General features: G+C 36.2%; 2 protein-coding genes across 4 annotated transcripts in view; one reads left to right on the top strand and one right to left on the bottom strand.

The window, feature by feature from the left end:
- LOC123870213 (beclin-1-like protein A) overlaps positions 1-20,518 on the top strand; it is a 36,643-nt gene extending 16,125 nt beyond the window's left edge. The window contains exons 2-10 of one of the 3 annotated variants that reach the window (XM_045913421.1): positions 3,166-3,614; positions 4,500-4,697; positions 8,617-8,730; positions 10,251-10,592; positions 12,929-13,071; positions 13,540-13,656; positions 14,074-14,227; positions 16,267-17,787; positions 18,444-20,518. In XM_045913421.1, the coding sequence (XP_045769377.1) occupies positions 3,183-3,614; positions 4,500-4,697; positions 8,617-8,730; positions 10,251-10,592; positions 12,929-13,071; positions 13,540-13,656; positions 14,074-14,227; positions 16,267-17,739 (2,973 nt within the window). In that variant the 5' untranslated portion in view covers positions 3,166-3,182 and the 3' untranslated portion in view covers positions 17,740-17,787; positions 18,444-20,518. Of the gene's footprint in view, positions 1-3,165; positions 3,615-4,499; positions 4,698-8,616; positions 8,731-10,250; positions 10,593-12,928; positions 13,072-13,539; positions 13,657-14,073; positions 14,228-16,266; positions 17,807-18,443 lie in introns of all 3 variants that reach the window. The other 2 variants (XR_006797032.1, XM_045913420.1) reach the window with 2 other exon arrangements.
- LOC123870214 (testis-expressed protein 10 homolog) lies at positions 20,509-23,130 on the bottom strand. Its single transcript, XM_045913422.1, has 2 exons — positions 22,642-23,130; positions 20,509-22,110 (listed from the first exon to the last, which is right to left on the bottom strand). Exons 1-2 carry the CDS (start codon positions 23,005-23,007, stop codon positions 20,536-20,538), a joined length of 1,941 nt encoding a protein of 646 aa, XP_045769378.1. The 5' UTR covers positions 23,008-23,130; the 3' UTR covers positions 20,509-20,535.
- Between the last annotated feature and the right edge of the window lie 1,000 nt (positions 23,131-24,130).

The following is a 24,130-nucleotide window of genomic DNA, read 5'->3' as shown; positions in this document are numbered from 1 at the left end:
TGTCAACTGTAATTCATATCCCTCAATTTGTACCGTCCAAAAACTTACCAATATTGGTAGGTATTACAGGTCAATGCCTCACACGACATCGTCATTTCATAGTTCAGTCAAATAACCTACGTTCACATCATAAACAATTTGGAAAATGGCACGGTTCGAAGCTTTTCATTCATATAGATTACTGTGTAGCTAAATGCGTGGCATTTACATTCTCGCTTTTACCTCATCGCAAACATGTGGGATTTCATGCAAATAGAACAACCGGATGATGTAATGATGTTGTGACAAATGACAGCTCTTTCAAAAATTATACTTGCTCTACTTTGTATGTAATACATTAATTATGACCAATGTTATATTTGGACATAAAGGAGATCATTATTTTTGGGCCTTTTCTGAAAGTGCCGGCCAACGAAAAAAAATGGTACGGATCGTTAGAACTAGCCATTTGGAGTAATAGTTAATATGGCAGAAAAGTTGTAGGATTGCTCTGAACCAAGTTATACAAGGTCGAAGATTCGTCATTTTCATACATTTTATTGATTTCTAAAAGTGCTGGGAAATATAAAATAATGTTAGATATTGCTAGAACTAATGATTTGAAGCAATTGTCATTATGACCCGAAGGCTGTGGGACCATTATATGTCGTGTTATACAAGTTATACAAAAAATTAATATACTTTGTATAATTGATTGTAACCGATTTTATGATTTTGTTACTGTTCTGATTGTTTTATACGAATTTGAATACACGCACAATTATTTTGACTCCCACGAAGTTCTGGATCAGCTGCAATGTAGACAAAATTCGTTTATACATACCTGGATTGTATGCGGCCTTGTAATACTAGGTGATCTCATCCAGCCATCTCCCAAACTTCTGCCACTGGGATATCTCCGGCGAGCTCTGTGATGAATGCACCATTTGGTAATAAGTACTGTTCACCATAGTAACTATGGGCTTGCTTCAGTCGATAGCTGCCCAAAGCAACCTGCGTCGATTCTTCTGTGAATCTAGGAAAGTCATTGAACGGAGGATGTCGGCTTCCATAGCCTGGAAATGAGCTCTTCTTCTATTATAATTATTGTGTGTGATAACAAGTTCCGCTAAACTGTTTTGCGCATTGATCAGTTCATGGATTTTGTCAAGGAAATCACATCTGTAGTACACGTTATTGTCTATCAGAACATGATAGCTGTTTAGCGATGTTACCGCGATCCTGAAATAATCCATCACGTTACTTGATGCCCGGTCACTCTGATCAATCCTGAGCAAACGAAAATCTCTTTTAAAGCAATTGTTCATCACTTCCACCATCCAGCGGAAAATGGTAACAAGCTTAGATTTATTGGTTTGGTCAGTAATTAGCTGGGTTTCATTTAAATGTTTTGTTTCTAGCATTTGTGTCACATAACCGCATGCCTCAAGAAAGAAAGGCTATCTATAAAGGGCATGTACAGACAGATACAGGCATGTACATATATCTTCAGAAAAGCACTAATTACTTTTTTCAGTGAAAATCATACCCTACTGCAGCAACTTGCAATGCGTAGATTTTAAATGATATAGAAGATTTTTACTGGATTTTTATCTTAGTCCATGGTTTTAGAGATACCATAAACAATCTTGAGGTAATCTTTCTTTCTTGAGGTGTGCGGTTATGTGGCACAAATGCCAGTAACAAAACATCAGTAAAAACCCAGCTAACTACTGACGAAGCCAATAAATCTAGACTTTTTACCATTTGCTGCTGGATAATGTAAATGATTAACGACCGCTTTGGAAGAGATTTTTGTCTACTCAGGGTTATTCAGGATTTGTAACCGGACATTAAGTAACATGATCGATTATTTCAGGATTTTGTCAGCATTGCTGAACGGCTATCATGTTCTGATAGACAACAACGTGCATGCACGTGATTTTCTTGACGTAATCCATGAACGGCCAGTGAGCAAAACAGTTCAGCAGAACTTGTTATCACAAACAATATGTAATTATAATACAAGGAGAGCTCATTTCCAGGCTATGGAAGCCAACATCCTCCGTTCAATGACTTTCCTAGATTCACAGAAGAATCGACACAGGTTGCTTTGGGCAGCTATCGACTGAAGCAAGCCCGTAGTTACTATGGTGAACATTACTTATAACCAAATGGTGCATTCATCACAGAGCTCGCCGGAGATATCCCAGTGGCAGAAGTTTGGGAGATGGCTGGATGAGATCAAATAATTGTGCGTGTATTCAAATTCGTATAAAACAATCAGAACAGTAACAAAATCATAAAATCGGTTACAATTTATTATACAAAGTATATTAATTTTTTGTATAACTTGTATAACACGACATATAATGGTCCCACAGCCTTCGGGTTATAATGACAATTGCTTCAAATCATTAGTTCTAGCAATATCTAACATTATTTTATGTTTCCCAGCACTTTTAGAAATCAATAAAATGTATGAAAATGACGAATCTTCGACCTTGTATAACTTGGTTCAGAGCAATCCTACAACTTTTCTGCCATATTAACTATTACTCCAAATGGCTAGTTCTAACGATCTGTACCATTTTTTTTCGTTGGCCGGCACTTTCAGAAAAGGCCCAAAAATGTATGGAGCTAGAATGATCTCCTTTGTGCTTTTAAACCCATCCTTAATTTCTGCTGAAACTGCGAATCGTATGAATAATGCACTGTCTGTCTTGTAAAATTCTTCGTATGTTAATCACCGGTGGTTCGCCCACGACAACTTACTTATGACAACTTATTTATTCATCTTCCTTTTATAACTGAAATTGCAGACTAAGAAACTTATCTCTCCTTTTGCACTTAGCTCCATAGTGCTAAATGTAATTTGCAATCTGCTGTCTGACAGACGTATTATTAACACCTTTCGCTTGGCCTCTGACATAAAAACTTTATACGCTAACTAAACTATTTAATTTACCATAAGCTATCTCTCATCTCTATTTATAGTTTACATTTATCCGTAACCCTTACATCAAACTGCGGAGCATTCTCAACCTAAATATTGGTTTGAAGTTGTAGCACGCAATTATTGCTCTCGGCTCTTCAGCTCCCAGTCTGAATAAAACGTCCATATTGATCATACGAGCGCACTCGTACGGACATATTATAAGCTCACTGTAAATAAACCATTACTAGATGCACAGCCCGTATCCATGGAGGCAGGTCGCGCGCGTAACCGTGACGACAACCCCGGTTTACGGACTCCGAGCCTCGGGCTGACCAGCGTTCGGCACATTGTCACTAAACTCGAGGCTGAATACGCTCGCTCCGTAGCGACCAACTCTATCGGAAATGAAATAGTCAGATACAAAGCCGATGAAGATAACGATTACTATACCTTCCCTTTCGACTCGAAAGTGCACGTGTTTAATAGATTCGTTGTCAACTTGTTAGCGGCACTGAGCAAATGCATACCTAGTGTTACGTTCGCAAATTTCGGTTTCATCGCCGTGACAACGGGCTTGTTTGCTCCGAGGATGATATCTTACTTGGTCCTATATCCGTTTTGCAGATTGGTATTTGGAACTCTCTACCCGGCGTATGCTTCATATAAAGCTGTGCGGACGAAGAATCTAAAAGAATACGTAAGTAGTTTTCAACTTGACCTTACGCCCACTTATGCCTCAAAATGATAGAAAGTAATTTATGTGCCATACTTACAGCCCAACTTTTAACTTGGCCATTCCTTTTACAATCAACTTTATTTGAATAAAAAATTAATGATATATTAAACACACAGATGTATGTTCATATCAGTAGATAATCGTAAATAATACGATAAACAGATAATCTAGTGTAAATTGCTTACAAAACATTCGCCGGCGGCCTTGCCACGGGCGTGCGCGCAACTGTTTCGCTTCAGTTCTTATTGTGTCCTTTACCTCGCCTATTGCCTTACGTGCAATTAGTTGCTTATGTACAAAATATAGAACAGAACAGGCATAGCGTGCTTGATCTATGTTTTATTATTCCGTATTATATTTTTTATTAAGGTTGGTTGATTTGGGTCATTAGTCTACGTCTTTTATTAGTCATCTAAGATAAGAGATAATACGCTCGTTCATAGTAAATGCCAGTGTTTACAATTTACATTAAATGTTGATTGGTTTAAACTTTTAGATGGATTGCTTTAATTAACTCGCCATTTCCGCACATCCGTCTTGTAGAGGTGCAATAAACGGTTATTGCATTTAGCAGCAGGATATACGGAAATGAAAGATGTAGAGACTAGACATTATAGAGTCTCTACAATTTTTGGAGTGTGTTCCAACTTCCATTTAAGACTAACTATCTTCATTTATCATACCAACATCTGTAATCCTGATGGTAAATTTATTTTACAAAATCTTAACTATTAAGACCTTGTTAGCACAATGAATTTATTATCGATCCTTTGTTTTAATGTATGTTAGTCATCAATTTCCGCTATACTACCCACTCAAATCACATAGGTATAAAAATTCTTTCAGGTAAAATGGATGATGTACTGGATCGTATTCGCCCTGTTCACATGCACGGAGACCTTCACAGACGTGTTTCTCTCGTGGTTCCCTTTCTACTACGAAGTGAAGATAGTGCTGGTACTGTGGCTCCTGTCCCCGGCCACGAAGGGATCCTCGATTCTCTACAGAAAGTTTGTTCATCCCGCGCTCTGCAGGAGAGAACAGGTGAAGTAACAATTTCTTTCTTTAGCGAGTATGTTATATTTTTTACTTATTCAAGGCGCAACACACACCTGCACAGCTGAAGCGTGGTGACCTTGGTGTTTTGTTTCCAGTATACCAATTTCTACAGTCATTACAATCATGATCAACCTATTACCGGCTCACTACTGAACACGAATCTCCTCTCAGAATGAGAGAAGTTTGGCCATAGTCTACCATGCTGGTCAAGTGCGGATTGGCAGGCTTTATACGCCTTTGAGTATATTATGCAGAACTCTCTGGCACATGCAGTTTTCCTCACGATATTTTACTCGGAAAAGTTAGAGGTGCGTGCGCAGGATCGAACCCCGGACAACCCAACTAGGCAGGCGACGCTTCAACCAATGGGCTATCAACGCTTTTCTACAGTATAGTTTCTAGATATGTCAAAAGCTAAGTTTTGGTAGTCCATAAAGCCAGTAGTTCTCCACCATAATAATAATAATTTATCTGCTTGTTATCCTTTTGTTTCCCCTTTCTAAATATACTAGATAATAACTTAGTCTTTTCGTTGAGTGAAAATTTAAAATACGTTAGGTATTTTAAGTAGGTACCTAGTGGTAGGTATGAAAATACCACTTGAATTTGTTTCAACGAATACTAAACATTCCACGTGTCTTGGCAACTAATACTCTGTTACTGTATCCGAAATTTAAACGTTTCTGTATAAAGCAGACAGCATTTATCCTCAAGGACAGGTTTCAAATCTCTAACCTGTTACGGTACTTAGTAACAATCCCTGTATAGCGAGCGGTTTCCCGTGTCCACGCGTGCATTGAGGTGATTGCTCCTTTCCCATTACCATCTGTTGATATCATGACTTTTGTGTATTGCCCTTTTATTGGCCCATTCAGGATTGTTTATTCATTAATCGTATTACACAAATCCATCAAACTTTTTGTGTTAAAAACTTTTTTTATCTATTTATAATAATATTTTTACGTTCTATAATACGGCTATAAGAACTTTGATGATTTCTAATGGACTGAGAACCCGCGAGGGCCAGGCTTTCTTTATTTTATAAAAGCTGATTGTCCCCAACACAGGTGGCACTCGCCGGCTCTGTCTCTGTAACAATTATTATAAGCTGCGGTTATAAGTTATAAATTACCTACTTTATTTAATAATAATTTATTAGTCACTCTTGTGGACGGTTTCCGTTGGTGCGTGTCCTGAGGCACCTATAAAATATTGAGGCAGCTACCATGTAGGCAAAGACTATCAATTTCATCTGATCCGTGTCAAATATTCGCGGACGTCGTCAAAAACATGTCCCATAAAATTTAATATCGAATTTCCAAATGAAACATTTTAAGTTCATACTAAAACCGTCCGCGTCGCGTCGATACACATTTTATTACTTTGTTCCGAGCTTGTGTTTCTAATTCCAAAGGTAAAAGCCGAAAGACTGGTTTTACTTTTAAATCACCAGCGTTGCTATGTTTGTTTTATATCAGGCTGTTTGTTGTAATTTTCAGTGCCCTCAAGGTAATTTAATTTTTCTCATTATCATTTAGTTTGGACATTATTTTAATGATTTGTTTTAATTGTACTCTCAAAAAGCAGAGAGGAAATGCGTAGGAAGTTTTTTTTTTTAAATTGTAAGCGCGGTAAAGCTCAGGCACTCAGCGGGCGATGGGAAAAGCTATGCTTGGAGTTTCTCATCAAATCAGAAATGAGGAGACCCGTAGGAGAACCAGAGTAGGTAACCGACAAAGCTCAACGGATGCGAAGCTAAAGTGGCAATAGGCAGGGCATATAGTTCGTAAAACCGTTAACCAAAAGTCCCAAGGTTAACACTTAGCACCTCCGGCGATTTCGCGCCAGAAAGCGCAGCTTTGGTAGACTCCCCACTAAGTGGGCAGATAATGTCACAGCGAACCGCTAGATTCAAGCGGCGCGGGCGGTAAGAACGTGGCGTGGGGATTGTGGAAGTCCCTACAAGAAGGACATAGGTATGTCCAGCTGTGGACTTCTATCGGTTGATGATGAAGATAGTGATGGTATGTGATGGTAAATGTTTAGAAAATCTGGATACAAACATACATACATAGACTACTAAAATCATAACCCTTCCGACTGTGACAAAGCCAAAAGGCTTTGTCACAGTCGGGTAAAAAGGAGTTGTGTTCCGCTTTTAATCCGTTTCTGTTAATCTTATTAGTTTGTGGTAATATATTATTAGTTCGTGGTAATAATAAATCACTGGCCCAAATATGTAACCGGATGGGTGACCTGACTAGTAAAACTAAATTTATACATGCATCGCCTTTCCTCCCCGGAGAGGGCGCTTATTCATAGATCTATATTTTTTTAATCCTTTACTGCTATGCTGCCTATACGCAACTTGCTTCTTTTTTTTAATCTTAATTCTTTTTTTTTAATATATGGGGAGCAGTAAAAAATATAAGTTACTAGATGATGCCGTCACTTCGACCGCGGGACTTAGGGTTTTGAAAAACCCCGTGGGAACTCTTTGTTAAAAGAAGGAACTCGTTGTAAAAATAGCCTATGCCCGTCTTCTGGATGCAAGCTATCTCTACGTTTCATCAAAATCGGTCAAATGGATGGGCCATGAAAAGCTAGCAGACAGGCAGACAGACATACTTCCGTATCTATACTAATAAATAAAATTGGAGTGTCTGTCTGTAATTTCGAAATAACTACCTGATATTAAGGTCATATGGTTATTTGAACGATACTATAACTGAATCACACGTTTTTAAAATTTTTGTCTGTCTGTCTGTCTGTCTGTCTGTCTGTCTGTTTGAAAAGGCTAATCTTGGGAACGGCTGAACCGATTTTGACGGGATTTTCACAGATAAGTAGAGAATTGACCAGGGAGTAACATAGGCTACTTTTTTAACCGACTTTCAAAAAGGGAGTTGTGTTTTTCTACCTATGTACACTGAAATCTCCGAGATATCTGAACCGATTTGCGTCATTTCTTTTTTAATCGATAGAGGAATTTTGCGACATTGTTTCATAAAAAATTTGGAGTCCAACTCCTCAATCCTGATGCTGCAGGGGATCTGACCAATCCACGCGGGCGAAGCTGCGGGCATCAGCTAGTTTATAATATTAGTGTGGGTCGAATCACCTACATGGTGAAGTTCTTCTCCATAGTGTACTCAAAGGTGTTTGAAGTCTGCCAATCCGCACTTGGCAAGCGTGGTAAACTATGGCCAAAACCCTTCCCATTCTGACGTTTCAAAAGTACTTGTAAAAGTCTAATTGAATAAAAATATTTTGAATTTTGAATTCTGAGAGGAAACCCTAGCTCTGTAGTGAGCCGTCTATGGGAGATGATCATGATGATGATGAAGTTTTCATTGACTTACTTTCTGTAAAGCAGACTATAGAAAGTTTCAGATGCAAATGTCCTTGTAACACCATTACAATAGTTTGGTGATAAAAAATTGTTTAGACAACGGTTATAAATGATCTCATTGACGACGGAACTTTCGGCAAACGTGTTCTCTAATAATAACTGTACAATTTTGTTTCACAATTCATACCAACAGTTCTTATTAGTCAGTCAGTTTTTATATAGTATATGACCGTGAAATTGTAAATAGCATTAGATTATAATTTAACAGAATCAATCTTGTGAGATTTTAAACTTTCTATTGTGAGATATGTCGCAGCGAAATGGCATAAACCGGGAGTTAGCCATATCCCTTAGGGATAACTGTAACAATCTATACTTTGAAAAGACGTTATGATTCTGGATTGGTCGAATGAAAGCGGGTGAACTATCTGCATCTTAACATTAGACTGTTAAAACCCGCCAGAAATGACTTACGCTCTGATAGAACTTCACTGATGCTATGCCTTACTGTCCAGAAAACTCCACTCATTCTTTATACATTAATCTTTACAGGAGATCGATGAGTACATAGCGAAGGCCAAAGACCAGGGTTACCACACTGTGCTCAATTTGGGCACCAAAGGCGTCAACTATGCCACTACCGTTATCATGCAGACGGCGATTAAAGTGAGTAGAATATTTCGTTTCATTTATATTCGTAATAGTATTTTCTAATGGCATGCTTCAAATATTTTTTGCACTCAAATGAGATTTGTTATTCAGTTGTACCAACCATAATAGAGCTTAGTAATTTTATACATATCTACAGGTAGTTCTTGCAACCCACGAACACGCGTGACGTTTTTGTCTGGTGGGAGGCTTCGGCCGTGGCTAGTTACCATCCTACCGGCAAAACCATGCTGCCAAGCGATTTAGCGTTCCGATACCGACGCCTTGTAGAAACTAAAGAAGTATGGGTTTCATAAAAACCGCCATACCCCTTTCAGGTTAGCCTGCTTCTATCTTGGAGTGAGATCGATAGAGAGACTTAGGACAGAGATAAAACGAGACAGATGTAGATCTGTCACATAGATCTGTCTCGTTTTAACTCAATCTTGAGCCTAAGCAAAGTCAAAGTACGCTCCATAAATCTCACCCTTAAACTGCATCATCAAGATCATCAGGTGAGATTGCAATCAAGGGCTAACTTACATCTGAATTTAAAAAAAAAACTTGTGGTTACGTGGCATACATGGGCATTGCGTTAATGTGCGTGCCTGTCGGTTAAACACAAGCATAAGCCACGCGCGCTCGTGAATTGTAAGAACTATGTTTAATGTGTATATTGTAGACAAATCTGGTAATGGGTTCCTATTTGAGTCCAGAAAATAAAGGATTGCGGTGTAACCCGTAACAAATTCACAAGTACAATCAATTTAATAGCAATTGACTTTTTTATTTTATTCTCACTCTTTGTTGTCACGTAAAGTGTTAAACCTAGATGTGTGGCATGCTTGATCACGAAATACATCCAAATGTAGCCAATACAGCACATAGTTCTATAAGCACTGCTTGAAATACACGTTTCTCCCGAAGACCAGAACGAGCGCTACAAAAAATCGCTGAACTCTACTAATATAAGTACGCTGGACATGTGATGCTGACCTGTTTTTGCAGCAACTTGATTTACGCCATTTTGGCGCTGATAGCTGCAGTGAGCGTCGTGTCAACTGTCAACGTACTCGGAATTAAGGTTGAAATCTATAGAGCGCTATACTTTGCTTAGACTTAAGTTTCCATTAAAAAGAGACAGATTTAGGCCAGCGGTATAACGCTGTCTCGTTTTGTCTGGACAAAGTCAGTGCACTCTAGATCTCAGCCTAAATGTTAGTGATAAGCCATCTGTCAACATAGTGTCAACACGAAGACCATTTGACACAAGAAGTAGATCAATTTTAGTTGCCGGTACTGCCTGTTGTACTTTTTAATGCACACGTCTTCCAGCATACTTGAGTATGTTTATTACAGTGCAAAAGGCCCATATTTCGTCATCAATCATGTCCACACAACCCAGCATTAATGTCACTGCATATTAGCTTGTTTTAATTCCATTTTTTTGTATATTTTTTTATTTTATTAACACGCTTTTTTAATTTCCCCCCTCCCACCCATTCTATCACATTTTTCCTATCCATTGCTCCAATCAGAACTTCAATCTGCCGGGTCCCGTGCAAGACAATGAGGGTAGACGGGTGATACAGAGTCGCGACGTCACTGACTATCCCGATTACGAAGATATCGAGTATCAGAACACGGACAATTTGCCTGGCATCGTGGAAATAGTCGAGCTCGACCACGAGAGCGACGACAACTTACGCGTGGGCGACGGAGATGTCAACGATCCCGATTACATTCCAGATTATACGTCAGCTCGCAGTCGCGGCGACGTTGTACGTAAACGCAAACCCGCCAAAGAGAAACGCCCTAGAAGCAGATCTAGAGGGCGTCGCACTCGAAGCCAGGCGGCTACGGACAAAGACAAAGTTACGGTCGACTAATCTATCGGACTGAGCGAAACGTAACTGTGATTTTAGTCGATGTTTAGATAACGTAACGTATAGAGTAAAGTACATATCTTAATTGACGCGTCATAAAATACTGCGCAGACGCAAAGTTCCTGCCGGTTCAGGTTAATTTTTACACTTTATCGCCTCTCCGCTGCGGTATCTATATAGCAAAACGTCATTGAATTGTGAAACCGCCTGTTCTAACGCAGAGATATCTACATCTCTTTCTCACGCGTTTGAGTTTCACTGAGTACTTGGATCTTTTGGAAGAGAGTTATATAGTCATATTTCTGCGTTAAAAACATGATACACTGAAACATTTATACATAATGAATTAATATACAGTGCCCGGTAAACAACTTGAAGATTGACACGATTGGCTGAAGAATGGCGGGCATACGCGATTGGTTGATCAGTCGGTACGGGTGCACGCCATTGGTTGATAACTTGACTCTTGCTTCTTTGATTTGCCAACTTTCTCCCACTACGCCGCTTAATGTTCAAGTTGCTTCCCGGGCACTATACCTATGGATAAAGCGCTCCTGATACCTACTAGAAGCAAATGCCTACTTATTATCAAATAAAATTTCAACTGTAAATGGTATGATATAAAATAGAAAACTTCTTCGCTTTTAGAAAATTTAACTTTTATGTTCCGATTTTGGATACTTTTACTTTTTCACATCAGTAATTTTCTGTACAACTTTTCCTATATCTCCCCAATATTTTCATCTCTCTCTTGAAATATAAAAACTATATTATGAACTATCAAATATGGTAAAATCAACCAAAAATTAAAGCTTTATTTTAATCCTACATTTTCAACAAATGCAGTACGGTTGAAGAGGTATTAATGGTCACAAAAGGGTCACTTTAGACTAATTACTTTGCATCTTTATTTTTACGAAAACACCGGCTTTTGTATGTTGAGTTCTTAGTTTTATTGTTTACGTATGACTGATTTAGTGTAATTGATTTTTGTATTTCCTAAATAAAGTATAGTTATTTAAACGAGCCTTTTTAATTTATGTGCAATAAGTTAAGGCGCCAACACATTGCTGTGTTGCGGTGTGTCGCAATGCAATTTCGCGCGAAAATCGACAAAACGAAACTCGCTTGCCACAGCATAAAAAGATGCTACATACAGTTGGTGGTAAAGATTAGACGGAATTCCTGCGAGATCAAAGGGCCGAGACAGTGAGGATGGGGGATCGACCGGCAAATCAAATTTAAATTATTTTGCTTAGTAGTGGATCACTTTGGATAGCTTTGGACCAGATTGATCCACTACTAAGGTTGAAATCTATAGAGTGCACATTAACTTTGCTAAGACTTAAGTTTTAGTCAAAACGAGACAGGTTTACGCCAGCGCTATAACGCTGTCTCGTTCTACAGTCTACACACATAGATTATAGATAAAAGCCGACCCGTCAAACAATATGTTATTGTAAATGCTTGACGAAAGTATGCACGTCTCATGATTTATGACTAGGCCATACCTACTACTTAAGACATGACTGGGGTTCACGAGTTACGACTCACGACACACCACATCACAGCAATGCGTCTGCAAGTGTATGCAAATCATAAGCATGCGTCTCACTTCGTGCGTGCATAACATCAAATTACCAGTAAGTATTTTTTTTTTTGCTAATTTGTTGTATGTATTTACCAGGCTATATGCTGGCTTGCTCACACGCTAGATTAATTGTTCAAATAAGTATGTGTGTGATTTTACTTTTTAACTTGGTTTTGGATTTTGATAAACTACCTTTATTATCATTTAAGCCCAAATTAACTAGGCAATCAAAATTTTAACACCTTAACTTTTATCACTTTCCCACAATTATTTTGCATTGATCTTTATATTTTCTTTTCACTAAATCAGTTTTTCATAGCATCTCGTATTTCTGAATACTCTTTAGAAAATTCAAAGAAAACCTTTTTATACAAACTTTCACTTGATAAATAATTTATATCTGTAGATTTAATTTTTCAAGTAACTTTATTTGTGATTTTTTTAGTACAAATAAATAGGTAATAATAATAATAATTAGTAAGTCTGATTCCGTACATACGACATCCTAGATGATGCTCGCGACTTCGACCGCGTGGATTTAGGTTTTTTAAAAATCCATAGGAACTCTTGGATTTTCCGGGATAAAAGTAGCCTGTCCTTCCCCAGGATGTAAGCTAACTATGTACTAAAATTTCATCAAAATCGGGTACTGTTGGACCGTGGAAAGCTAGCAGGCAGACACTTTCGCATTTATATAATTAGTATGGATTACAAAGAGCAAAACTAAATACGTTTCCAGGGCGGCGGTGGTCTAGTACAGCAGTTGCGCAAGAGCTACAGTCTGTCCGACCTGAGCGAGTGCGAGCCGCGGGAAGAGCGCGGCTCCGACGAGGCCGACGACGTACTCGCCGAGCCGAGGCTTATCCGGCGAGCTGTCAAGAGGTATACTATAGTCTGTAGTATTGCTATAGTGTAGCGAACTAACGCCGGAGCTGTATCTAATCAGTCCGACCATTGCGAATGTGGATCGCAGGAAGAGGTGGCTCCGATGAAGCCCCGACGAGCTGTGAAAAGGTATCACTATGCTATTCTTTGTCCCTAGAAATGTACTAACATTTTACCTACGAATAAGAACACTTTTTTAATGTTTAAACTATCGTGAGTGATTCTCATTTTAAGTATAGCATGTACTAGCTATATTCACGTATTTAGTCGATGTTAGCTCGACTAGCTTCGAACCCATCCGGGATCCTGGTCGAGGTCTCAGAGCGATGCACAGCGAGCCGAAAAGAGACTCCGGATGGGTTCGAAATTAGTGGGCTTACATCGATTAAATACGTGAGTAGAGCCAGTAAATTCTATACTTAAAATAAGAACCCAGTTTAAATTCTTGTTGTGTTTTGTACACAGCGGATACGCGACTCGGAGGAGTGCGTCGGAGTCCAACAACCGCTCGCCCATTTACTTCCCAGAAGTGGACGTGGACGTGCGCAACACGCGCAGTCGCATGGACGAACCTGACTTTAGGTGAATATCATTATCATCATCATCAACCCACTGCTGGGCATGTGTCTCCTCAGAATGAGAAGGCCTTAGGCCATAGCCTACCACCCCAGGCCAAATGTGGATTGGTAATCTTCACACACCTTTGAAAACATGATTGTGATTGGAGACCACTCACGTATGCAGGTTTCCTCTCGATGGTATTCTGGGATAAAAAGTAGCTAATGCATTAATCTAGGTAGGTATAATCGATCTCCATTCCCAGCCAAATCCGACCAGAACTTAGTTTTTGCGTGAAAGAGTAACAAATATACACACACGCACTATGATTGTATGCGTAATATTGAATACCTACCGAACCTTAATCAAAAAAAAAAAAAATGAGGGATCCGTAATTTCAGCCAAAAAATGAAGGTTTCACGTATTCTTTTATATTTTCAGTCATATAAAATCAACGGAGGACATAAGCTCGGGCTACTCGAGTGCAGAGAACTCTGCCTCGCTCACGCGCACTGCGTCAGTCGGTGCGTCTCGCTCTCGCGCGCGCACCACTCGTACCACCGTCACCACCATCAAACGACCACAAGCCGCCGAGGTCTGGTAAACGCAAGATATTACGAACACTGCCCATTGAATCATTGCTTCCATCTGTCACGTTAAAAAAAACGCACACGTTTTCATAATTTTTTACCTACGTGAATGAAGATAGTATAGCGCGCTCTCTGTTACGCAATCCCATATAAATACCAGAGACAAAAATATCAGTGGGCGTCATCCATTTTGAGTGACCTACCAATCACAAACAGGTTTTCGAAAAAAATTCGCAATTCAATTCGAAAGTGTTTTCAAAAAAAACATTCGTAATTCAATTTCGAAATTCAATTAGAAAACGTTTGTGATTGGTTGGTGACATGACAGCGCTATATTAACTTTATTCTGCGAATAGGGTATAGTTATCGCAAGTGGGGGTAGACGCACTTTATAAAGTTATTTGAGTAGCTTTTTCCCGCAACTTCGTCCGCATGGATATAGGTTTTAAAAGATCAAATTCAAAATCAGTGATCAAATTCTTAGTCTCATTTCTTAGGTTGAAATCTATAGAGCACTTTGACTTTGCTTAGACTTAAGTTGCAGTTAAAACGAGACAGGTTTATGCCGGCGGTATAACACTGTCTCGTTTTAACAGTCTGAGCAAAGTCAAAGTGCGCTCTATAGATCTCAGCCTTAATCGTCTACTATTGACAAGGATAGGACGAAGGACGCTATACATAAATAGAGCGGGACAAGGACAACGCACTATATAATACTACTAGGCGTACCCTTACGTTGTGGGTGCGGGGGGAGTGAATGACGCTTCTTTACTTAGTCATATTATTCTTTGGTTGTAGAGAAGACTTATATTTAATTGTCTGGTGGGAGGCTTCGACCGTGGCTAGTTACCACCCTACTGGCAAAGCTGTATCGCCATGCAATTTAGCGTACCGGTTGCTCTGTAGAAACCAAAGGAGTATGGGTTTAGTGAAAACTGCCATACCCCTTCTAGATTAACCCGCTTCCATCTCTTACCACTAGGTACATCATCACTTACCTCTAGGTGAGATTGTAGTCAAAGGCTAACTTGTATCTGAATGAAAAATAAAAAAAAGATGCACCATCTCAAGTTTCTAGACTCAGCGGTTTGCGCTACAATTTATTTTTATTCAGATACGAGTTGTTAGCCTTTGACTGCAATATCACCTGGTGGTAAGTGAAACTTGGGAGGCTAAACTGGAAGGGGTATGGCAGTTTTTATACCCCTTTGGTCTCAATACGGCATCGTACCTAAATCGTAAATCGCTTGGCGGCACGTCTTCGCCGTTAGGGTGGTAACTAGCCACGGCCGAAGCTCTCACCAGACCAGACAGAAAATTAAAAAATTATATCCATATTTTCCTGCCGGGAATCAAACCCGGGACCTCCCACTAACAAGACCACAGTGCTCACCACTGCGCCAGAAAGGTCGTTATAACACTTTGATCTCTTTCAGATTCTTTGTTTCATTCTAAGTGCGTGTAAACTATTCACCTTTCATTTATTTAAGTTCACACTTGTAGGGAAAAGTGTAATATTTTATTATTTAGATTATATTAATGTAAGGAAAGGTTTTGAGTATGTTCTGAGAGGTAAAAATTATATACTGACTGAATTTAATGGAAATATAAATTGTTAATGCTAGGGTACATGGTGCTGGTATTATGGTTGTATTGGACTGTATATTAATGATACTCATTGTAATATATTTATATTATTGTATATCAAAATTGGTTAGTTCCTACTTTATAGTATAACTATAATATTAAAATATCAAGTATTTTTGAACATAAAATATAGTATTGGTTTAAAGTAATGCACAATATATATATACACTAAATAATAGACTTTATGAAAATACATACCTCATATTATTAACTCAAAGATTACAATGAGTCCATATTTAGAATTTGATAACACTAAATATAAAAATACATATTAGACTCAACTATGCCATAGGTACCTTTAAAAGAAAAGTCTGTTAATGCATTTATTCGTATCCTTATTTATTACATTTTTATTATACTTTAGATTCACACTTATCCAAGTAATTTTTATTTAAAGGATGATCACATTATCATCGAGGAGCCTCAGGAAAACGATATCTTTGATTATACAAACATGCCCCCTCTCGTTAATTTCACATCGCCTCTACTCGTATCCCAAACCGATCCACCATTTATTTATCAATACGTAGGGAATCAGATAAAAATAATAAAATTATTAAGTAACTATCCCCAGAATATTGATTTTAATAATCAAAATGATAATTCAGATAATCGGGACCAAAAAGAAGCCTGTGAGGAAAATTCGCCATCTTTAAAAGAAATAAATAAAATGCCCAATGATACTTCTAAAACAGATGTAAATTTAACTGATAAAGATATTCATACAGACATTCCCGTCAAAATTCAAAGCAAAGACAATGATTATAAAAATATCACTGAATCTAAAAATACTGAGTCCTCAAAAGATAATGAGAGCGGTATAAGTTTGGAGGAAAGATGTACACCTGAAATCAAATCTAATTCTACTGAAATTAACGATCAACATCAAAGCAAATCTGATGATAATAATATTACAGAAGAATTTATTGACGCTACTTTAGAGAATAATAATAAACCAGAAACGAACGTTTTATATAACATTGTAAATGATAACAGCGAAAGCAAATCTATTGACAGTAATATCACGGAAGAATTTAACGATGCAACTACTCGAGATATAACTATGGATATATCAGTAACAAATGATTACGATTCTGCAGAAAGCGATAGTGAAGGTTCTTTTGGTACTCCAGTTTCTACCCCTAAAAGCGGCAGAAAGGCAAATAAGGGCAAGTATGGTAAGAATAAAGCACCACCACCCCCACTGAAACCAGATGAAACCATACCGCAAAATTCGAATGATGACAAAGCTATTAGTTTAGACAATTTGCATAATTTAGTTGCTAGCAATGAAGATCAGATTCAAAATATTACCAAAAGTGAAAAACAAGAAATAAATACGGATTCTGTAAATTTTACTAACGCACAAGGCGCTTTCGTCATCGTTAACGAAATGTCAGAAGTTTGTATCGAACAAAAAAATTTAGACCCTGTATCTGTAAACGATCCTAGACAAAAATCTAAATCACCGATGAGACATTCTAAAGGTAGTTCAGCTTTTGGAAAATTACTACAACTACCGGGGAAGTTGGCGTTTTGGCATAAAACTGACGACAAAAATACTGATAATGATAACGTGTCAGATGCATCAGATGCAAGTAGAAAATCTTCTTTAGAAAATATTACAGATGTCTTTCAGAGCTGTTCTAACCTGAATTTGACTTCAAGTAACGAATCATTAATTCAAATAACTGAAGTACTCGATAAAGGAGATAATTCATGTGGAGACAATATATCTAACGACATTTCCTTGAAAAGTGATGCTTTGCAGAAAGTTATTGATGCTAAATTAGAAGAAATTCATCCTGAGTATAAATTCGTTCCTTTACATGACGAAATACCGACTACGTCAAAAAGTACAGATGTTTAAACTGATCCTAAATTCCCGTCTCCAGTTGTAGAGGCCCAGCATCAAAGAGTATGTTTACTTTTAGTTGGTAATTTTTGTGTTACGTTTGCACGATTTCTGTTGGTTCCTTTTATACAAAGATATAGAGCGCTTGACTTGCATAATTTTTAGTATATTAATTTATATATTGAGCGCTTTTCTTGTAATGGAACTTTTATGTTTGTGTATTTTGTTTTATTACTTAATATTTATTTAATAATGGATAACACACCTAATATTATTTTGAGTTTCTTTTTGTATTATTCTTATGTATTATAAAATAATCCTACGCATTGTGTGTTGTATAATAATACCTACTTAATTACTTGCCTAATACTTAACATATATTTAAAGATTAGTAATTTTAATATCTGTATTATTTAAGTATGTAATATTTATTACAACTTAGAACTAACTGTTGTCAAGAGGCACATAATTTTCAGTGTACTAAAAAAATATGTACTGAAGTAATATAAAATTAAGTGTCACAAAAAAGTATTTTGGTACTTACCAAATTAATATTATTTATATCCTTTAGAACTTACAGTTTTCAAGTGACACATAATTTTCAGTTTACTAAAAAAATATGTACTTAATAGAAAAATTAAGTGCCACAAAAGAGTATATATAGTATGCGCTTTTTATTAGTAAGTATTATTTTTCAATTTATTTATTTTTATTTTCAGGCAATGCTGTCGGCCTCTGCTACAATACCTCGCGCAAAAAAGTCTAATAAAAGGAAAACACAATAAATTATTGCACGCCATTTGGTACTTATCGTGTAAATATGATGTTTTTATCATAAAGCCAGTTGAACTTTGTTCAATAAAAAAAACATAGTTTGATCGCGCGCTCTGTTCCTTTAAAATCGCATTAAACAAATACATTTTTATTCTTTCTTCGTATATATTCAATATTTTTTCAAACACATGAATTTATACTTATTAATATGATACTGACTTTATATAAGGAACATATCATTTCATAAAATTTTATTACATAGCTTTAATATTTATCTATTATATATTTAAAAAAAACATACTTAGTTACTTGAATGAACACAGGTACACAATAATTTGCTTAAAAATATAAGGTCACAACATCAATCACACTATTACATTTATTCAATAACAATACAATATTATTGATAGTTCATTTATGTGTTAATATAAAAGTATTAATAAGTTTAGTTAATAGTGTAATATGTTAATGTTTGTTTATGATAAATAATAAAACAATTAGTTGAATTCTCGTGCAATATCGCTGTTGATAAAAAGTTACCAGTTATACTTTATATGTGACATCATGAACTAAGCATATAATGCACACAAGCCTTATTGTTTGAATACTCATATTATATTAATTAATCTGCTTGCTGTAAAATAATGGGATGTTAAAAATGTAAAACATTTTAATTTTCTCGATAGGTAATTATTATAACATTATATAGATAATTTAGTGAAGTTTTTCACTAAATTATTTATGTAAGTACCTACTTACTTATATAATTTACAAAAACATATAATATATAATATGAATGTCTAAAACCAAATTAATTAGTTAGGTTCTAAGGAATGCCATTAAAAGGGTGAAATAAGATTGTTCAATAGGTTTAATTTTCGATGATGCTGGGATGATAAATGAACCATCTAAACATTAAAATTTGCAAATATAATAGTTACTTATTAGGATCAAGTATGGTTCACTGAAAATTAATAAACCATCCAACTGCGAGCCCTTATATTTATGTATTGTCATACTAGCATGCTATTCTGTATTATTGACGCAAATTGTTTAATTTATATACAATTCATTGAATACATATTATAATAAAAGTAAAATTGGTAGGTAAATTATATAATTTTAGCCAAGAATGCCAAATTAAGGATGTCTCAAAAGTTTGTGTCTCTGATTTGTAAATGTAGTTTATTATTATTAGTATTTATTAGAAAGACAGCTAGTCTTAGTTAATAGCAATTAAAATAATGAGTGTTGGTGAATCATGTATTCAGATTTGTGATAGAATAATAATAATTACAATACTGTAATCAATTTATAAAGTTGTATGATAAAATCATCTGAATTTAATAATATAAAACAGAACACCTATGTTTTGGTAACAGCTTAGATTTTAGAAACTACCTAATTTAAGAATCGTTGTTTACAATTTGAACAATTTTTCAGACTAACAGACAGACAGACAGTAGAGTGGCATTAATAGGGCTCCGTTTTAATCTTTGAGTTCAAAACCCTGAAAAGACCGAAAATACAAATAAATAAATAAATAAAGACGCAATCTCACCAAATTAGTACCAATGGAAGTTTATTCACATAGAATAATACAAACTATTACTAGATAGTGATTTTACAATTTTTATTAGTCATGTACATAAATTCATACAGGCAGTATTGTAATATCAATACCTAGTGATGGTTTTTATTTATGTGTTTTCTCATTATGATCATTTGTTCCTTGTTAATTAGAAAGTTAAGATTTTTGTATATTATAGATTTTAGTTTGCTTGCCTATTTTGTAATTTGAATTTTTGCAGACATGACAGCATTTTTAAGCTTCTTTTGTCTTATTCCCAATGTTAAAATGAAAAGCAACTCAGGTTTTTTAAGTTAGTCAGCTAAAAGCTAATTTCTACAATTGCTATATTGCTGGGAAATTATTAAAAGTATGTATGTATGTTGTGCCCAAATATGCAATTTTGTGTTTGGTTAAATGAAAATAAATAAAAGAATGTATTTTAAAATATTATTTTATTATTTCCTTTACAAAATACCTCCACTTCTTAATCTCAATGTGTCGAATATATACTTTACATGATCTGGCTTATACACATTTTCCATTAATTGGTTTTCTAATAAATTCAAAGAGTCTGTATCCCAAACTTTTATCCAGTAAAATATAGATAAAAGTCTATGATAACTACCTGGGTCACCATCTGAATCTATTATTACAATTTTTGGGAGGTTTGTTATAACTGCAAGTAATTTCGATTTTAAGATTGAATTGAAAATATCATTGCGGGTAACTGCAAACTTGTGTATGATATTAACCGTTTGGACTGTTAATTTTTCACTCAATAATATATCAGGTAAGCTTGTAAGCCACATATTAAAAGCATCGCTAGAGTGGAAGTGGGATAGTTTCGCATTGAGTGTTACCTTGCACAGTAATGCAAAGAGGTCTTGCTTCATTGAGTCTGACATGCTCTTGTTAAAATAGATCCAGATCATTTTTCTAAACAAGGTATCCAAAACAGATATTGTTCTTGTCCATCCAGTTATCTCATGACTGAATAGTGTATTCAATAAGTTAATTACTATACCATTTATTCTAATGTCACTATTCTGATTGAAAGTCTTTTCTATGTATCCTAGTACGACATTAATCTCACGACTCTGGTTCTTTATATTGACATGGGGATTAAATGCAATGAAAAGGTGACATAGTTCTAAGTTTTCTGCTACTAATTTAGGATCTGTTGTTTCCATTCCAGTTGTATCAGTTCTGCTCACTTGCCTTGATCTTGTATTTGTAACATATGGGAATGTTGACATGAAATGTTGGCTAAAAGATGCCTTATACTTCTGCAGTAGCAATTTCTCTACATGAGAACTGGGACACTTTGTATTGAAGTACTTTAAAATATCCTTTAGTAATGTTAGAGTTTGCAGGATATGCTTTAATAACAGGCCCGACTCTTCACTAATAACTGTTTCGAAATCTGTCTCCGATTTATTAGTGGGGCATGCTTCAAGCCAAGTTTCAAAAAGTAATGGCACAAGAGTTTCAGTGTACTCATTAAATTTTTCTATTTCATCAATTTGGAGTTCATTATCAGAACTTTTGCCACTAAAACATGAGATTGTGCAGTTTGATATATAAATTGGATTGAATAAAGGATAATGATTAAACTTATTTGCATCGAAAACAGTGATTTTACTTGTAGTAATTTTTTCTACATTATTAATATTTTTATAAGCAGCATATTTTTGTAAAAATTCTTGTAATCTTTGAAATACTTTCACTCTCCACTTAGCACTTGTATTTTGGTTATTTAAATTAATAGTTAAGGTTCTACCTGGCTTAGAGTCAACTCTTAACTTAGATATCATATCCAAAAAGTTTGGTATGATTCTGTGAAAATCTTGGGCAACTCTAGATGGAGCACACAATAGAAGTATATCAAGGAATAACAGCGAGTCTTCTTGAATTCTTGAGTCAATGTGTGTCATAGCACTCCTCAAATATGTGGACATAATATCAAAAAAGGGTTCAACTTTTTCTGAAGGTACATTTGAAAGTATTAAATGGATGACTTTCAATACACCTTGCCTAACCTGTGAACCAAAAATACACAAAATGACAATGCAGTTGATACAGTTGAGGATAAGTATGCAAGATACCAATAGGTATAGAATCAAAATAAAGCTAGGCTATAATATTAGATCTTTAACAGGGCTCTCTCCGTCACTCGATTCATACCATTTCATACAATCGTAGTTCCAATCTCATTTGAATATTAAGCAACCAAAGTCCATGAAATTTTGCAGACATATTCTAGAAACTAATATCTGTGTCTGTGGTGTTTTAGATTTTTCTAAAAATATGTAGTTTTAAAATTACAGGGGCTCAAAGATTTGTATGAAAATTTTAAGACCGCGTAACTTTGAAACCGAATATATTAACAGAAATCTGGAAAACCACAGACATAGATATTAGTTTCTAGAATATGTCTGCAAAATTTCATGGACTTTGGTTGCTTACTATTCAAATGAAATTGGAACTACGATTGTATGAAATGGTATGAAACGAGTGACGGAGAGAGCCCTCTTAAGGTACAAAAGTAAGAGGAAATATCAAATACCCACCACTTTTTCTATATTTAGAATCAATGAGGTAACTCCATGAATAAGTTGTCCTAAACTCTGCTCCAGAACTTCAGGGTGCGAAGTTATGAGCTCTCTTAAACCATCGAGAGCGTCGGTCCGTGAGTTAGTATTAAAATGATTAAGCCGTGATAAAAGCTCCTTGATATTAAGTTTTCTGTTAGACAAGGCTTCTGATAGTCCATGTTTCTTCAGCTGTTCTTTAATAACAATCTTCTTCACTTTAAAATTTGTTTTTGTGACGTTAGTACCTTTAGGTAATTCTTTATCTTTTTTCCCCTTCAATTTAGTTTTAGCCTTTTCAGCTTTCTGGAATTTTTGATAACGTGTAGCGCCGGTTTTATGCATATTAATTTTAATTTAAGCATAAAAGTAAATAATAAAATTACTAATTATTTCTTTTAAAATTTAAAAATAACCTCAAATCATGCATGAACTTCTCGTTTTTTTTACATTAGTGGTTGTCAATGTCAGCTGCAGTTGTCAGACATGTGTCAGACGGCTTAACGGCATAGACTACAATAATTACTTTATAGCTCTGGATTCTAGTAGTTATATTGTCTACACCAGTGTCTCGGTCGTGAACTCATGTGACGTGACCGCGTGACTTAAGGGTCATAAGACCGGCCTGCCGACTATTCTCACAAATTAGTCGATACTTTAATTTATTTCTTAAACTGGACCTTTTCAAGTAAAGATTTTTATATAAACCTGTGAGGACAATATTGTCATTGTCACGAATAAAATAACCATAAGCCTACGTTGTAGTATTAGTTTACAAATTGCGAAAAACCAAATTAAATTTGAACTTCGCGGGCAGGCCGGTCTTATGACCCTTAAAGCGCTACTGACACGCAAGTGTGAATTATTTTTTAATGCTTGCCTTAGCGCTATTCCATTTCAACCCCAGACCTGAAGATTTCAACTGCCAAACGAGTAGTGTTACTATACCAAACTTACCCGTATCTACTCCATTATTATACCAAATCTACTACTCCATTAATCAAACTTACCCGTATCTACTTTACAGTCCGACAAGGCCAAGGCTATTTTTTTTTCCTCGTCGTCTCCTCTGGCTTAACACAGATTAGTCAAAGTCAAGTTTGTAGTTATTTACTAGATATCTCTGAGGACTTCGTCTGTGATGGCGTTTGCTGGCGCGCGTGCTGTGCTTGTTTGGAGTGTTTTTTTTGTTAAGAGTGGCTGGTTTTTGTGTTAGTTGGTGTTTTGTGGTGGTGGAACTGGGAAGCGCTCTAAAGGGGCGCCGCGCGTATGTCGGCGGGCGCCGGCGCAGACGGAGTCCATACTTGTATAAATTCAATAACTTGAAAATATCACCAACTTGACATTGGCTCATCAGAGTAAAGCCAGATTTAAAGAAAAAAAAAAAGGTATCTCTGAGTGAATCACTGTCAAGGGACTTCGTCTGTGTTGGTGTTGGCTGGCTGGCGTGCTCTGCCTTTTTGGAGTG

The sequence above is a fragment of the Maniola jurtina genome, chromosome 12 (genome assembly GCF_905333055.1).
Source record: "Maniola jurtina chromosome 12, ilManJurt1.1, whole genome shotgun sequence".
Taxonomy (NCBI): domain Eukaryota; kingdom Metazoa; phylum Arthropoda; class Insecta; order Lepidoptera; family Nymphalidae; genus Maniola; species Maniola jurtina.
The sequence above is the reverse complement of the archived record's forward strand: the minus strand, read 5'-3'. Positions and strand labels throughout refer to the sequence as shown.

What these genes read in the sequence shown, in the direction of transcription:
- LOC123870214 (XM_045913422.1), bottom strand. Translation starts at nt 23,007, where the DNA reads ATGCATAAAACCGGCGCTACACGTTATCAAAAATTCCAGAAAGCTGAA. An exon ending in TTCTAAATATAGAAAAAGTG is followed by an intron (nt 22,111 to 22,641) that starts GTGGGTATTTGA and finishes TTTGGTTCACAG; the next exon opens with GTTAGGCAAGGTGTATTGAA.